The 15554-nt window shown below is 48.6% G+C and overlaps 1 protein-coding gene across 6 annotated transcripts in view; it reads right to left on the bottom strand.

The window, feature by feature from the left end:
- FAM135B (family with sequence similarity 135 member B) overlaps positions 1–15554 on the bottom strand; it is a 289315-nt gene that overhangs the window by 128610 nt on the left and 145151 nt on the right. For 3 of the 6 annotated variants that reach the window (XM_021088864.1, XM_021088866.1, XM_021088865.1), the window contains exon 3: positions 8271–8350. The exons of the other annotated variants lie outside the window; for them this stretch is intronic. In XM_021088864.1, coding sequence (XP_020944523.1) covers positions 8271–8350 — 80 coding nt within the window. The remainder of the gene's footprint in view (positions 1–8270; positions 8351–15554) is intronic. 6 annotated transcript variants of the gene reach the window in all.

The raw sequence follows: 15554 nt of genomic DNA, 5'->3' as shown, positions 1-15554 counted from the left end.
CAACTCCCACATTTAGGATTAATTTCTATCCCTAAGGATTAATAATAATAATAATAACAGGAGTTCCCGTTGTGGCTTAGCAGGTTATGAACCCAACTAGTATCCATGAGGATGGGGGTTCGATCCCTGGCCTCGTCCAGTGAGTTAAGGATCTGGTGTTGCAGAGAGCTGTGGTGTAGGTTGAAGATGTGGCTCAGATCCTGTGTTTCTGTGGCTGTGGTGTAGGCTGGCAGCTGTAGCTCCAATTTGACCCCCTAACCTGGGAACCTCCATATGCCTCTGGTGTGGCCCTATAAAAAAAAAACCCAAATAATAATAATAATAATAGAGCCTCTACATTTTTAAAAGACTAGAACAACTCTGCACATTAAGCACACTATGCTACAATGTTCTTTTCATGGGCCACCGTCTCATGATACCACGTGAAAAATTCTGCTTAAAACCCCCAGCAATGGGAAGTTCGCTGCTTCTAAGACAGCGTCTACAGCTGAGCATCTCGGGGCTCAAGGCTCCAGAAACAGTGCCTGGCACTAGAACGTGGAAGTGGAAACCCATCACGACTAACATTTCAGTCCATGTAAACTGCACCCAAGCCCGTGGATCCTGGCTTCTGCAACAAACCTCAAAAGAGCCGCAGTGACTCAGGGCTTAGGATGTCAGGCTCCCCTCTGAGGGTGTATGTGCATTAACATTTTTACTTCTCACAACCCCAGGAAGAAGGTATTATGATTATTCCCATTTTGCAGAGAAGGAAGATGAGGCACAGGGAGGTTAGGAACAAGGCCAAGGTCACCCAGAGTGAGTGGGACCCAGCAGCTGGTTCTAGAGCCTGCGTGTGGAGCGCCATAGAGATAAAGATGGTTCTCTCCCGTCCAAAAAGGAAGCCTCCCTGAAGCTGGGCATCTTCTCTGGCCTGGGCTTCAAGGACCCCACCCCTCTCTCTCTAGGTGCGCTGGCCTGAAACCCGGTTCCCCAGGTGCCAGTGTGAAACCTGCCCCACACAGGTGCCAGCTGGTAGCACCGCTACCTGAGGAGTGGGGGCAGGCAGGGACCTGGGGGTCCAGCTGGAGCGGAAGCACCAGGGCAGGTGCATGGATGCCAGGTGAGCTGAAGCCATGAGGATCTGACGGTGGGACTCGGCTCACTTTCTGGACAGAGAGATTTGCCCAATGACCCAGGCTGAGGTCGGGACACCAGGAAGTCAGGTGTGCGCAGAGAAGACGGACGCAGGAACGGAGCATCGGGACCTTGGAGGGGAGGCTGCCCTGAGCCCCCAGCCCCCAAGCCCCCCACCTCCTGAGCCCTCGTCACCCTCATCCTAACCGTCACCCATCCCTCTTCTCCCCACTGCGAGACTCAAGCTCCTGGCCAGCGGGGGCCACCCTCCAGCTCTGTGTCAACCATGCCTCACACGCAGCTGGCTTTTGGAACTGGGATTTGATGCAGTTTAACTATCTCCCCATAAGGGCATTAAATGTGGGCAAATGAGAGGTTTACCCCTGACAAACGGGGGAGGAGAAGGACCTCAGAGGTTACACCCAAATGTGGGTGCACCTGTAGGATGTCCATCAACCACCCACACACGGTGCTCTAATGGATCCCCAAACAGCCCGGGAGGGTCACTTCCACAGAGGCTACTGGCCCAGGGTCACCAGGGACCCAGGAGAACGCAGGTCCAGCTAACTTCACTCCCCACCTTCCATATCATACCAACTGCTTCCGCTTCCAGTGGTTTCTGGGTACAGCAGATAAAGAGCCGACCCAGAGATGAGGGTCCACGAGCAGGTGATCTAGCATGCGTGCGCCCAGGCAGACCATGTGGGACGTGGGGACATAGGGCAGGCGAAGGGAGGAGGACAGACAGGCACAGGTGCATGTCTACCAAGGTCCCTGAGAGGGGGGGAGAGCTGGCCTGAGCCTGCGAGGACACTTCTCACCCTATCCCAACGGGGGACGAGAGCGCGGGTCCGTGTCCCTTCACTAATCATCCCTGGTTGGTGGCAGGGGTGGGGGTGGGGAGGGGGTGGGAATCACACTCCCAGACAAGCTCCAATCTTGGACTGAGGGCCCCCAGGAGCCCGGGGGAGGTCCTCCAAAGCAGAGCCCCTGGGAGCAGGAGAGGCACCCAGTGGGGGAGGGACAGTGGGGGAGGGGCGCTGCTGCATGTGCACAGGTAGTGAGGCTGCCCAGGTAGGAACCGGTAATTCTGACAGGGCAGGGGGTCTTTATGTCCTTAGAGAATGGGCACGACTCCTTTCCCCCAGCCTGGTGGACTGGAAGGCTGAAAGGGGGCGGGAGGGAGGGATAGGCATTCGAAGTAGAGGGAACAGCAAAAGCAGCACAAGAGACTGAAGAAAGCTTCCGGGAGGAGGGCCTTGGAGGTCAGGCAGCCTTTAAGGTTTGATCTCGAGGACAAAGGAATCCCGGCGCAGATCCACAGGGACCTGGGTCACCGGACCAGCTGGCAGAGCAGGTTCCAGGCCTGCACTGGGAGGCAAAAGTGAGGGACCCTGGCTCTGGTGCTTCCGAGGTGACGCCCGAGGAGTAGAGGGGACAGTAGCCTCTAAGTCTCGCTGATCCAGACAGCCTCCTGTCCGGAGTGGCGCTGTCCTCCCGCCCCAAGTGACCACCCAGGGCCTGGGAGCGCGAGTGTTTTGCCTGCTTCACATTCTCCGTGAAAACAGGCAAGTGTTTGATATTTAGGTGCTTTAATGGGCTCTGAAAAGAAATTAGTCTCATTCATTTGAAGAACAAAGGCCTCTCCCCACCCCCTACCCGGTGAAATTCTTAAGTGCTTCCACTTAATAGAAATGGAAATTACCTCTCAAAACATTACTAAAACTAATCATGGCAATTTTTACACGTCTCCACAATTGGCTGTGCCATCCTCTCTCCTGCTTTGATGAGCAGTGACGAGCAGGTGCCTGTTTTTCCCGAATCACTTGGCGCAGCCTTGATAAGCGTGTGCCGTGCCCCTCCCCCACACCTGACTTAACCAATCATCTCTTTAAGGGAAAATAATATTTTATAACATCTCCAGGTAGGAAGGACTGCAAAATCTATAAGACAGCATCACTTGGCTGGAAGGAAATATCCAACGCTATGCATATGGAACCCTCCTTCACAGACACACGCCAAAGACCTATAAAAAGGCTCCGAAGAGGAGACAAATCGGTGAGACCCACAAAACGTAAGCCTTTGAAACAAGCAGCATCACATTTTTAAAAAATTTTCTTGCTTCTGGTTTCTCTTCCTGGAAACCCTTAACACTCGTATTTTAACGAGCCATCCGTCCTCTCTGGAGCTTTTCAGTGTTAGGGCTTTGGCTTCTGGGAGGAATCTGAAAAGTTCTGGAAGTGCCCAGGGACTGCCTGGCCTTGGTGGATCATGAGAGAGTCAACTACAATTTACACTTTTTGATTTGGGGTGATGACTTAGACGTAGCAGCCTTTAGAGACATGCTGGCCGCTCAGCGGAAACTCCCACCATCCCACGTCCACAGAGAAGTAGCTCCCTCCCCGCCCTGCACCGTGACCCGATGAGATCCGCTGTCACAGGCGGGGTGTCACCTGCTCACACAGGCATCCCTTCTGCGACCTGGGGATCCTTCCAGAAATGCCTGCGGGAGGACTGCTCCTCCCTGGTACAAGGTCAGAGCCTGTCACAGGCTATTCTACGAGATACGTCGCTGACAGACAAGAAGGAACCATCCATTTTCTATAGAGACCTTTCCCAAGTCACCTTCTGAAAAAGTATGGGTTGGCATATACACACTGCTGTATACAAAATCGCTCGGTAGCAAGGACCTACTACATAGCTGGGAGAAATCTATTCAGTACTCTGTGAGAGCCTCCATGGGGGTACAATCTGCATAAGAATGCACATATCTGTACACGTATGGCTGATTCACTTTGCTGTACACGGAAACTAACACAATATTGCAAGTCACCTATACGCCAATAACATTTTTTAAATTACCCCAAAAAGTACTGAAAGAAGAAAACACCACGGTGTAGAGGTTATGGGGAACTATTTTTTCCTTATTCACAGAATCTACTCATACACACCGACCCTGGGTAATCCAAAGAGAAAGTATTTCCCATCTAGAGAGGCAGAAGCTAAACCGCCTACGTACCTGAAATGCATTTCCATACATCATGGCTTCCAGAGAATGGATAAACGAAAAAAGAGCCCAAGAATGTATAATTCTGCCCCTTAACTTATGAGGCAACATCTTGTGTTTGAACAGCACCGGGCGCGTGTCTTCCAAGTGTTCTCCTTTCTTCTGGCTATGCCTTCGAAACGAAACCCCTCTGCTCGGCTACCCCAGAGCGTCATCCCTGAACCTGGCAGCCAACGTCCTATCACCCGCCCCCCTGATCTCTCATCCTCCCAAACCCGCCCTGGCTCAGCTCGGGTCCCAAGGATACGGGGACCTGGTCCCTCTACCCGGAACATCCTTCCCTTCCTGTGCCCACAGGGTCAACTTCTGCTCCCCCTTCCAGGTTTCACTTGCGACCTCATCTCAGCTTCCACCACCACTGTTTTTATTTGTGTAACATTTCTGTCTCCCTCCGAAGACGGAGGGCGCCTCCAGAGCAGGCAGGCAGCGCTCCTCCCCAGGGACGTGTTCCACGGGGACCACCAGTGCCGAGCAGATGCTACCAAGTAAACAACGACTGAAAGCACAATAGCAGCACTTCCTGTGCCAGGACCATTCTAGTCATGTCTTTGCATAATTCCTTCAACTCTTCACACAAACCTACGAAGCAGGTCCTGCCCACTAGCCCCAGGGCAGAGGTGAAGAACCCCAAGAAACACATCCGTTAACTTAGGGTTAAACATTTCCCCAAAGGGGACTCATTGCCAGGAGGGATAAATGAAGAGGTTGAGATGAACAAACAGACAGCACTATACACAAAATAAGTAAGGAACGAGGACCTCCTGCACAGGAAAATCTACTCAAGAGTGTGTAATAACCTGCCTGGGAAAAGAGTCTGCACAAAAGAAGGAGAGGCGTACAGCTATAACTGATTCACTTTGCTGCACACCTGAAATCTAACACAACAATGTAGGTCAACTTTATTTCAATAGTTCCCATTGTGGCTCAGCAGAAAGGAATCTGACTTGCATTCACGAGGATGCAGGTTCAATCCCTGGCCTCGCTCAGTGGGTTAAGGATCTGGCATTGCTGTGAGCCCTGGTGAAGATTGCAGATGCGTCTCGGATCTGGTGTGGCCAGCAGCTGTAGATCTGATTTGACCTTTAGCCTGGGAACCTCCATATGCCGCAGGTGTGGCCCTAAAAAGACAAAAGAAAAAAAAATTTAAAAACAAATAGGTTAAATAACTTTTCTAAATCCACATGGCTGAGAAGTGTCAGAAGCAGGAGTTGAACCTGGAAACCGCAGAAGGCACGGCCTGCCCCACTTCTGAATTTTGCCTCTCTAGACATAGTTGTTCCTCTTTCTGCTGTAGAAATGCAACCAAAAAAAGCCAAATTAAACCATTTGTCCCAACAAGACCACCCAAGTAATAACTGTCAAAGACATCATTAGCTTCTATGGTTTTGACTCCTTCTGGTGATTTCTCAGTATGTCATACTTGATTGATTAAACATATGTATTGTTTTCTTTTTTACGCAGAACTACAGGCAGGTAATGGAGGCATGTCTGGATGACACTGTGTGATTCAAACGCTGAACCACCCTTCCTCTGCTGTATTTACAAAGGGAGTTCCATGCAGGGTTAGAGTATAACCCACTTTTGCCTTGAAGCTGGGCTGGTCTTGCAACTGGCCTTGACCAATGGAGCATAGAGGAAGTGACCCCCTGCCCTTCCCCAGCCTAGCCCTCGAGAGACCCAAATCCTTGATGACTCTCTGGGTGAACCCAGCTACTGCAGAAGAAGGTGGAGCACCCAACCGGAGAGAGCTGGCCCTTTCCCATGAGCCATCCAGCTGCCCCAGCTGAGGGCTCAGATGTGCATGAAGACATGTCATAACCATGGTGACCGTCCCCCACGGAGACCCCAGCTGAAAGCGGCCCATGAATGACCCAGCTGAGCCCAGCAACTCAAAACATCAAGGATAAACTGTTGTTTTCAACCGCTAAATTCTGGAGTGCTCTGTAATAAGGCACTCTCTCACTGCAAACCCCACAATTGGAAAATCCGCCTTGAGGAAGGAATTACAAACGCCATCTGTTCCTCGCCCACCGAGCCACCCCACCTGTCGTGGCTACTGACCTCTGCGTAAATATTCGGTTCCAAAGAGCACACTCATGTCAAGTGGGCTACCGAGTGGACCACAATTACCCCCCCGTCTCAAACGAGACCAATGAAGAAAACGGCCTTCCCCCACCCCAAGTGGCACTTCATTTTTTTCTTTGTCTCTATGAGGCTCCAGCCCAAGTCCTCCTCTCCCCAAGCCACTCACCGGGCTCTGCCAGCTCTTGGGTGTCCTGTCTGGTCCTCACGGCTGGGCCTGTCAGCTCCAGGACGGCTCAGCCGGAGACAGGAGCTGAGCTCGTGAGCAACAGGGTCACGAGAAGAAGCAGAGGCCTTTGTCGGGGACCTGGGGATGGCTTCCCTCAGGTCAGCGGGACACTGGTCCCACGTGATTGCCAGGTCCAGTCTTGTTCCTGAGAACAGGACCCAGTCTCGAACCCCTGATCAGGTGGCCACTCACACATCACACGGCTTGGACACGTCCTTTGTGCCCGTTCCCGTCCTGGAACATTCACCTGAATTATCCCTATACAGTGGAAAACAACCTTTCCATTTAGCTTCTCTAAGGCAAAACCCTGCAGAAGACAGACGTTCATCCTCGTGTTTCAGGCGAGGAAATGAAGCTCAAGGTGTCAGCCTGAGCTCGTGCAACGTCAGGGTTCAAATCTCCTCCTTTCTCACTCAACTCCATGAATCTTCTTCTGGCAGAAGTTGGGGCGGGGAGGGGGCACGACACAGGTGGTAACACAGTGGGGGCGCCGCAGGTGTCCTGAGTACGCACAGGACATGGGGAGTGGGCAACACCAGCCTCAGGTGCCCGAGTTATTCCCTGGAGAGAGGGGGTAGAGTGAAGAATGGAAGAGAAGGACCCCCTTGGAAACGCGGAGCCTTGACTGCTCCTTAACACTCAGCTCTGTCCAGAGTCGGGGGAGGAGCCGCTGGGCCTCCAGTACGGTTCTCTTTCTAGATCACAGGCTCAGGTCAACCTGTTGTCCACAAGCCACTGGCCTCGCTCGATTGCCCCTTGCGTGGCTGCAGTGGCCTGCTCTGCCCAGCATCTCCCACACCTGCTCCCAGGTAGAGCTCAACAGTCCAGCACATCTATCTTCCCCGGCGGGGGCTGGTGGGGGGTGTCCACCGCATGCCGTTTTACTCGCCATCACATCACTGCAAAAACAGGTGGGGGCGAATCGCCGGAGCAACTCCAAACGAATTTCCCCAAGTGTCGCTATGAGCAGACCTCTCGATGCGACTGGATCTGATCTCTGTAATGCTCTCGGCTGCCTCGCATGGCGACTGCTAAGCAGCTTCTTCTTTGTTTACACTGTTCTCCTTTGCCTCCTCCATCCCTACGTGTCTCTCCTGTTCCTTACGGTCTGGCTCACCCCAGACTCCCCCAGATTTACTCATGTCCATATTTCTGTGAGAATAAGAATATCACCTTGACGCCCAGCCTCATTTCTTATATCACAAGTTCTGTCTTTCTGACGCAACCCTATCATACTGACCCTGCTGGGGCCCTGGATACCTATGCCTACACCTGCCTCCCTAAGACTGGACCATGGATTGTCCTTGGCAAGACTTCTTCCCGAGCCAGGAGTGCTGCCTTGGACTCCCTGTTGTACACAGAAAGAGCTACCACAACTGCCTGCTTCCTCAGCCCCATACACCTGCTGCTGGTCAGCTTCTCCCTGACAACACGCTTCTTCTTACCTACGAGCCGGAGCCATTTCCCATCCCCTTCCTCCATGACTCAATTGAAGGAACCCTGACAGCCAAGTTTCTCCTCAGATGCCAGCTGCTCCTGGGAGTGTGTGTGTGTGTGTGTGTGTGTGTGTGTTTCCTTCAGCCAGGTCCTCCTTGCAGTAACACGCACACATGGCCAAGCATCCGCAGGTCTCCATTTCCAAAGTCCATGCCTTCACCATCCCAGAAGGACCTGCCAAGGACCTCTGGACGTGCGGCACTCTAAAGCCCTGGCTTACAGTGAGAAACGAAGGTTTGCCAAGGGGAAACAAGTACCCAGTGCCATCCTCCTGCTCACCTGTCTGCCCAACGATGGAGGCGCTCAGCCGGTGGGGAATCCTTGAGGACACCTTTAAGGTCACTCGGATCTGATAATACCTAAGAAGAGAACAGAGGACAGGCTGCTGAATGTCAGACTGCTTATGCTGCCTGCTGCTAAAAAGACCCAGGCTTGATCCTACAGGTCAAAGGGAACCAGGGAAGGTCTGGGCCGCATGCATGATGACCCAGCATCAAAGAGAGAGTCATTCCATCAGCACAGTGGGAGAGGGCTGGGATGGGCCAAGTGGGAGACCGAAGTGGAGTTCCCTTGAGATCATACGAGGCCCAGCAAAGGTTGCTGGTGATGGAAACAGGAGGAAGGAAAAGCTAGGTCATGAGCTACAAGTACATTAAGGGGTTTGTGCTTGCTGGCGTCCACAAAGTCTATTTGACAGAAAAATAAGAGCTTTCATGCACAGTGGACAACTCAGACATAATTTGATTGCTACCATGTTGTAACACTTCCTTTAGAAACACAGCAGCTGAGGAAGTTCCCGTTACGGCTCAGCAGTAACAAGTATCCATGAGGAGGTGGGTTCCATCCCTGGCCTCGCTCAGTGGGTTAAGGATCCGGCATTGCCGTGAGCTGTGGTATAGGTCACAGACGTGGCTCGGATCCCACGTTGCTGTGGCTGTGGTATAGGCTGGCAGCTGTAGCTCCAATTAGACCCCTAGCCTGGGAACTTCTGTATGCTGTGAGTGTAGCCCTAAAAAAGCAAAAGAAAAGAAAAGGAAAGGAAAGGAAAGAAAAGAAAGGAAAGGAAAGGAAAGGAAAGGAAAGGAAAGGAAAGGAAAAGAAAGGAAAAGGAAAAGGAAAAGGAAAAGGAAACGGAAAGGAAAGGAAGGAAAGAAAGAAAGAAAGAAAGAAAGAAAGAAAGAAAGAAAGAAAGAAAGAAAAGAAAGAAAAGAAAAGAAAAGAAAAGAAAAGAAAAGAAAAGAAAAGAAAAGAAAACACAGCAGTTGAACTGCTAATCCTGAGGGTATCACCAAATACTTTGCCCAGCATATTTCTGTGCCCCTATTTTTGCTGTGTCACTGCCATTTCCAAATTCTGTCATTTCCGCACATCATGCGGACAGGTTCTCAGGCTGTCAGTCAACATCTGTCCCTCATCTGTCCCCTTTGCCCCAGGTGCAGAAGCACGTTTTGGAGTCCCGTGCCCTGCAATTAAAAACCCTTTCATCTGCAAGCACTTGGGAACCTTTCTGGCCGCATCATCGTTCTCTCCTTCCAGTGATTTCAAACCTACTGTGTAATAAAAATGTGAATAAAACAAAGTGAAATCGAAGTAAAACAGACCACGAGCACATCAGTCTCGCGTGGCTCCCTGAACTCACAGCTGGGAGCTACTGAGCTCTCGACTCCGTGTGCTGCGCATATTCTCCGAGATGGTTTCTGTTGATGTGTTTATGTGCACGTGGTGATCCAAGGAGAGGCAGAGCAAAGAGCACTGGTACTGTACCATGTAGCTTGGGTGACATCATTTGAGAGCTGAGTGACTTTGAGTATATCACATAACTTTCTCTGAACTTGTTTTTATATCTGTAAAAGGAGGGTTTAAAAAGGGGGACGGGAGGGACCTATCATGACTTCTGCTTCCAGGAAAGATGGAGTAGGCATACATTTCCCTACTCTTCTTCCTAAGTACAACTAGAAAATCCGAAAACAAACAAAAGAAGATTCTTAAAGGTAAAGAAGAAAGCAAACAGTCTAGGGACCTCAGGGTCCAAGGAGAGACATGATAGTGATTTTCTGCCTTTTCTTTTGGCCTCATTTACAACAGAGCGAAGCCAAGAAGCCAGAAATGCTAACAGATGGAGGGGGAAAGGCCCCAACAAAAATGTCTGCTTTCTCTAGACAAAGGGCCAGGAAAGAAGCAGCCTAGCAAGACAGAAAAATTTTAAGCAATAGTAGTTTTACCCCGGTCAAGCCATACAGGTGAAAAAAAAAAAAAAAACAACTGTGGCATCACCTCCACCCACATCGGCAAAGGCCAAATTGAAGCCTAGATGTCACCACTGCCAAGCTGTAAGAAGCATCTTTTTCCACCTGGCAAGACAGGGTCTCCAGTAGAGAGCCAGATTTTCAATACCAGTGAATAGTGATGAGCAGTCCACTGAGCCTGGCTTCAGTGCAGACCATATGGGCAGCCTGGCACTCTACCCCCACACAGAAGCCACAGGGCAAAAACATCCCCAAGGGATCTTTTATAAAGCTTCAAAGGAAATTCTATAAAGCCTTTCCAGGAGTTTCTGCTGTGGCTTGGTGGTAACTAACCTGAATAGTATCCCTGAGGACGTGGGTTCTATTCCAGCCTCACTCAGTGGGTTAAGGATCCAGTGTCACTGGGAGCTGTGGTGTACGTCACAGATGTGGCTTGACCTGGCATTGCTGTGGCTGTGGCGTAGGGCAGTGGCTGCAGCTCCAATTTGACCTCTAGCCTGGGAACTTCCATATGCCACAATTGTGGCCCTAAAAAGCAAAAAAAAAAAAAAAAAAAAAAAAAAAAAAAAAAAAACCCTTTCCAATCAATAGTCCTGAAGCAACTCAACATCTATTAGGCCAAAAACAAAAACTCACCTTAAATCTCACTCCTCATATAAAGACTATTTATTTCTAAGTGAATCAGAGATTTACATGCAAAATATAAAACTTTTAAGGGGAAAAAAAAAAACAGAGGAAAGCTTTGAGAGCTAGAGAGGTCTTAAACTTGACATCAAAAGCATAATCCATAAAAAATGTAATGAATTCAACCTCCTCAAAATTAAAAACTTTTGTTCTGTAAATTGTGCTACAAAGAGGATTAAGAGATGAGCCATGCAGGAGAGAAAATATCTGCTTCACATGTGTCTATTCTCAGTTTTTACAGACGTGGGATTTGTAAATTTTGCTACTTGCCATAGTTGATCTGTAATCTCACAAACACTATTTGGAGCTCCTTCAAGGTCATTCAAAGACGTGCTCAGAGGCAAAACGTTTGAGTGTGTAGCTTCCCACCTGAGGGCGAAAGAGACAGCACCCTACCTGCTCTTTTCAGCTCTTACACTACACAAGGGTCTTTTTGCAGCCTATCTACCGCCACAATTTTTTTGTTGGTGATTTTACTCTTTAAAATCACCTTTGATGAACTAATCAGAACTGAAGTGCTGGCTGTTCCTAAAAGCAAGAAGGCTGAGCTGTGCCTTATACAGAAAATGGTGTGTTAAGTAGGCTCCCTGCAGGTGTGAATTATACGACTGTCAGCCTTGAGTTCAATGTTAATGACCAAATGAACACACACACACACACACACACACACACACGCGCGCGCGCATGCATAGTAGATTTTTCTATCCATCTATCTATCTGCCTATATTTCTTTAAATAGAAACACCTAAAACAGGGTCACGCATTGATAAGTTGATGGACATGTTGTGACCAGAGGCTCCTAGGAACATAACCCTCTATTTCCTGTAGGAGCAATGGCTCATCACACGGAGATGGTTCACTGCCATCATGAAATCCAGAGGGGAAGCACGACGATGAACAGGCATGGACCACGGACACCGTCATCTGTGTGGGGAAGGCTGAGGTGGGGGAGTGGAAGTTTCCCATACTGTCCACAGCAGACAGCTGCTACTTAGCCATAGTTCATTACCACAGCGGGGGAGTGTTGGCTGTGTAAGGCTAGATCTTTCCAATGTTCAAGGGAAGTCAGAAATTTGGATTTTTAATAGACTACCTTTAAATGTTTAAATGTTGGTTCATAGATCAATGACAGTGACAGACACAGCAGCAAAAAAGCAATTAGCAGCAGCGGCCATGACCACAGCATTACAATAAAGCTGTGTTGACATGATAAAATACATTTGCAGGCTGAATCCCCATGGGCCGATAACTGGCAAACTCTGATTTATACAAATATAAGATGTCACTCTTAGTGTTTCTACAGTAAAAGACCAATGTGTTTCAATAACTTCATTAACAAAACAAGAGGCACAAATCCCACCACCGCCATCATCACCACCACAACCACCAGTAGTTGTAATAGTCTAATGCCTTCATCCCCAAATATAAAAGAGGCCAATCATTGCCAGAGGCTATGCACCACTTTTGCATCAGCCTGTGCTTGGAGAAGTTACAGTTATGCTCAAGATTTATGAAGCATCTCCGTGCCAGGACCTGCTCTGGGAACTTCCACGTATGCAATTTTGTTTGATCCTCCAAAAAGCCTCTGTAAAAGAAAGCACTACCTCAGGTGTTTTTCACAGAAGACATTGAGCCCCTGCAGATATCGAACTACTTAGCTAAAGTAGTTAAACTAGAAAAGGACAATGAGGTTCTCACTCCGGAAACAAGAGTAATTTGGTTTTGCCTAGTGCATCTCACTGGAGTCATATTTTGTTGCATAAATTTTAACTCCTTTGCAACCAACGCCAGAGCGCTATCTGAATTCTTGCTTCTTAAAAGCACTGCTGTTACCGAACCAGTCATCTTGAACTTCAGATGCTTTATAGCATATGTTGAAAGAAGTAAGTTTCTATTAGATTGGCCCATTTGGTTCTGTCTTGATTAAACAGAATGTTTAAAGTCCTTTAGCAATTCTCTTTTGTCTAACACGAAATTTCTGCCAGGTCATAAATTCATAAACCATGTCATACATGACAGGCATGAAATTAGCTGATCCCTCAAGGAAATCTTTGATGTGCTTACCATGGTTTCCAGCTTAAAGATGAGAAAACTATCCCTAGAGATGAAGGGGTGTGTGCAAGTTCACTTACTGAGTCATGTTAGCGCCTCTCCTAAAACGACCTTATTATTTCATGAGCAGACATTCTTTAACCATCTTGGAGTCACCTTCTTCCAGCTGTGGTGATTTAAGGAAGGCACTATGAAGAAGGGAGCAGCCAGCTCAGCTACTTGGAGAATGAGCAGGTGGTAGGAAAAGATGGAGGAATGGGGACCAAGGACCGAGAAGCTAAGATCAGGCAATGGGAGACTTCGGACAATGTGCTGGTGGGTCTGAATAGTCTAGATCTGCCCAGAACCCTTTGGGAAAATAACAGTATAACAGCCATCCTTTATTGGCTTCCATCTAGAAGAGCAACACAGAACTACGCCCTTTACATAATGCAGTAGGTACGGTGATGTCTCTTCAGAGATGTCTACACCTCATCGGCAGAGCTATGAACAAGAATGAAGGGGAGCTGCCATCGCGGCTCAGCGGTAACAAACCTGACTAGCATCCATGAGGATGTGGGTTCGATCCCTGGCCTCGCTCAGCGGGTTAAAGATCTGGAGTTGCCATGAGCTGTGGTGTAGGTGACAGACGCAGCTCAGACCCTGCTTTGCTGTGACTGTGGCGTAGGCCGGCAGCTACAGCTCCAATTAGACCCCTAGCCTGGGAACTTTCATGTGCCATGGGTTCGGCCCTAAAAAGACAAAGAAAAGAAAAGAGAAGAGAAGAGAAAAGGAATAAAGGTTGCAGGTGTAATTACACTTGCCAATCAGCAACGATGGCCAAAAAAGTATTTTAAATACAATGAGCTGTACTTTTGCACACTGTTGGTAAAAATGGAAAATCATGACAGCCTTTCTGGAAAGCAACTTGACAAGAATCTCAACATGTTTATTTTCCTTAATAGTTCTATCCTAGGAATCTAACTTTAATAGTGTGATTGTATGTGATTTTATAATAATGAAACATCCAAAGAGAAATGGTTAAGTAAATTGTACATTCATATTAGGGCTCCTATTTGACCCCTAGCCTGGGAACCTCCATGTGCCGAGGGTACAGCCCTAAAAAAACAACAACAACAAAAAACAAAAAGCCTCACCTCAACTGCCATTTTATCCCCAGAAGCTCAATCCCCATTCTGATTGCTAATGAACTTCCCTTTGTTTTCTCAAAAACACACAGAATAAGAATGCTACTTTCTACTTCTGTGTCCCTTATAGCTCTTATTAGGGCTGTAGGAAGGAAAAAAGCATGTCATCGACATTTGTTCTCAGCTGATTCGAGAGACAGCCATCACCACCAGCTGCTGGAGGAGAAAAGCCACAGCCTGCAGGTCTCTGGATTTCCAGCAACTGACATGGTGCTGACACATAGTTGACACGCATCCAGTGCCAGACGGATGTATGAACAAGTGAATGAATGAAAACTCCAGTAACAGAGATGCCCCCAATAAACCACCAGGATCCCCAATCCAATCCCAACATCTTCAGCGGCGTCAGCGGCTCACCATCCACCTGCCATTCTTTGACTACTAATAAAACTAGAAATAACATTCTATCGTGGGGATACAGATAACTACGGCATGTTGTCCTGACCACCTTCCTATCGGACGTATTAGGAAACAACTGCCCTGACGCAGGGGCGTGGGACAGGACCTAAAATCCAATCGCTGCCTTGGTGAAAAGGTCAAAACTGAGACTCTGGAGTCAGAATGCCTACGTTCCAGAGCTGAGCAGGCAAAGTTAAGATAGCAATTTTCCTTCTCTGAGCCTCTTTCCTCATGAGTGATGACACTTGTAACAGCCTCACAGACTGTCAGGAGGTGTGAACAGGGCAGTTCATGTCCTGGGTATGAGTCTCAACACTCACATTCCACAGAAGATAAAATACGGGTGTTACTATTGCCTCAGAGGTGAGTGAGGCAGAATCCTCCCCAAAACAAGATCCCAAGGTATCCTCTGACCTCCCCACTGGGGTAAAGGAAGGGGATGGCAATGCTCTGGACGGGACACGGTTTAGAGACCCTTGGCACGTGGTACCCGAGAATGCTAACTGGCGGCTCCAAGATGCAATGCTCTGCTATGATAAGGCTGGTCCATCTGGCTGGAAAAAATCCTCTTTCTTTGGGTCTTCTGAGGCAACACTGCCTAGTGGTTAAGAGTGTGAACTCTGAAATGCCGTGTGACCCAGCCTAAACGTGGAAGACCCACGGATCCTAGCAAGAAATGCTCTGGCCAGTCAAGGAAGCCAGGGAAGTCTTGCCAGGAAAAGAGGCTTGGTGTTCCAAAAAATTAACTTAAAAAAAAAAAAGACCCAGGAAATGATCAATATATTTTTACTCCACGATCATAGACTGATCCATCTGTTCCAAGAGCATCTGCCCACCACGACAGGACTACAATCCACTTGTTGCAACTTATTGGCCTCCATAGCAAATAATGAGATGCTTTTTTCAAGAAAATCCCACTCCAATATTTCTGCAGAACTTGTCTGGCTGCTTTCACATCGTCAAAACAATGATTATGACGGTTCAGTCAGGTTCCA

This window comes from Sus scrofa, chromosome 4 (assembly GCF_000003025.6).
Source record: "Sus scrofa isolate TJ Tabasco breed Duroc chromosome 4, Sscrofa11.1, whole genome shotgun sequence".
Lineage (NCBI taxonomy): Eukaryota > Metazoa > Chordata > Mammalia > Artiodactyla > Suidae > Sus > Sus scrofa.
The sequence above is the reverse complement of the archived record's forward strand: the minus strand, read 5'-3'. Positions and strand labels throughout refer to the sequence as shown.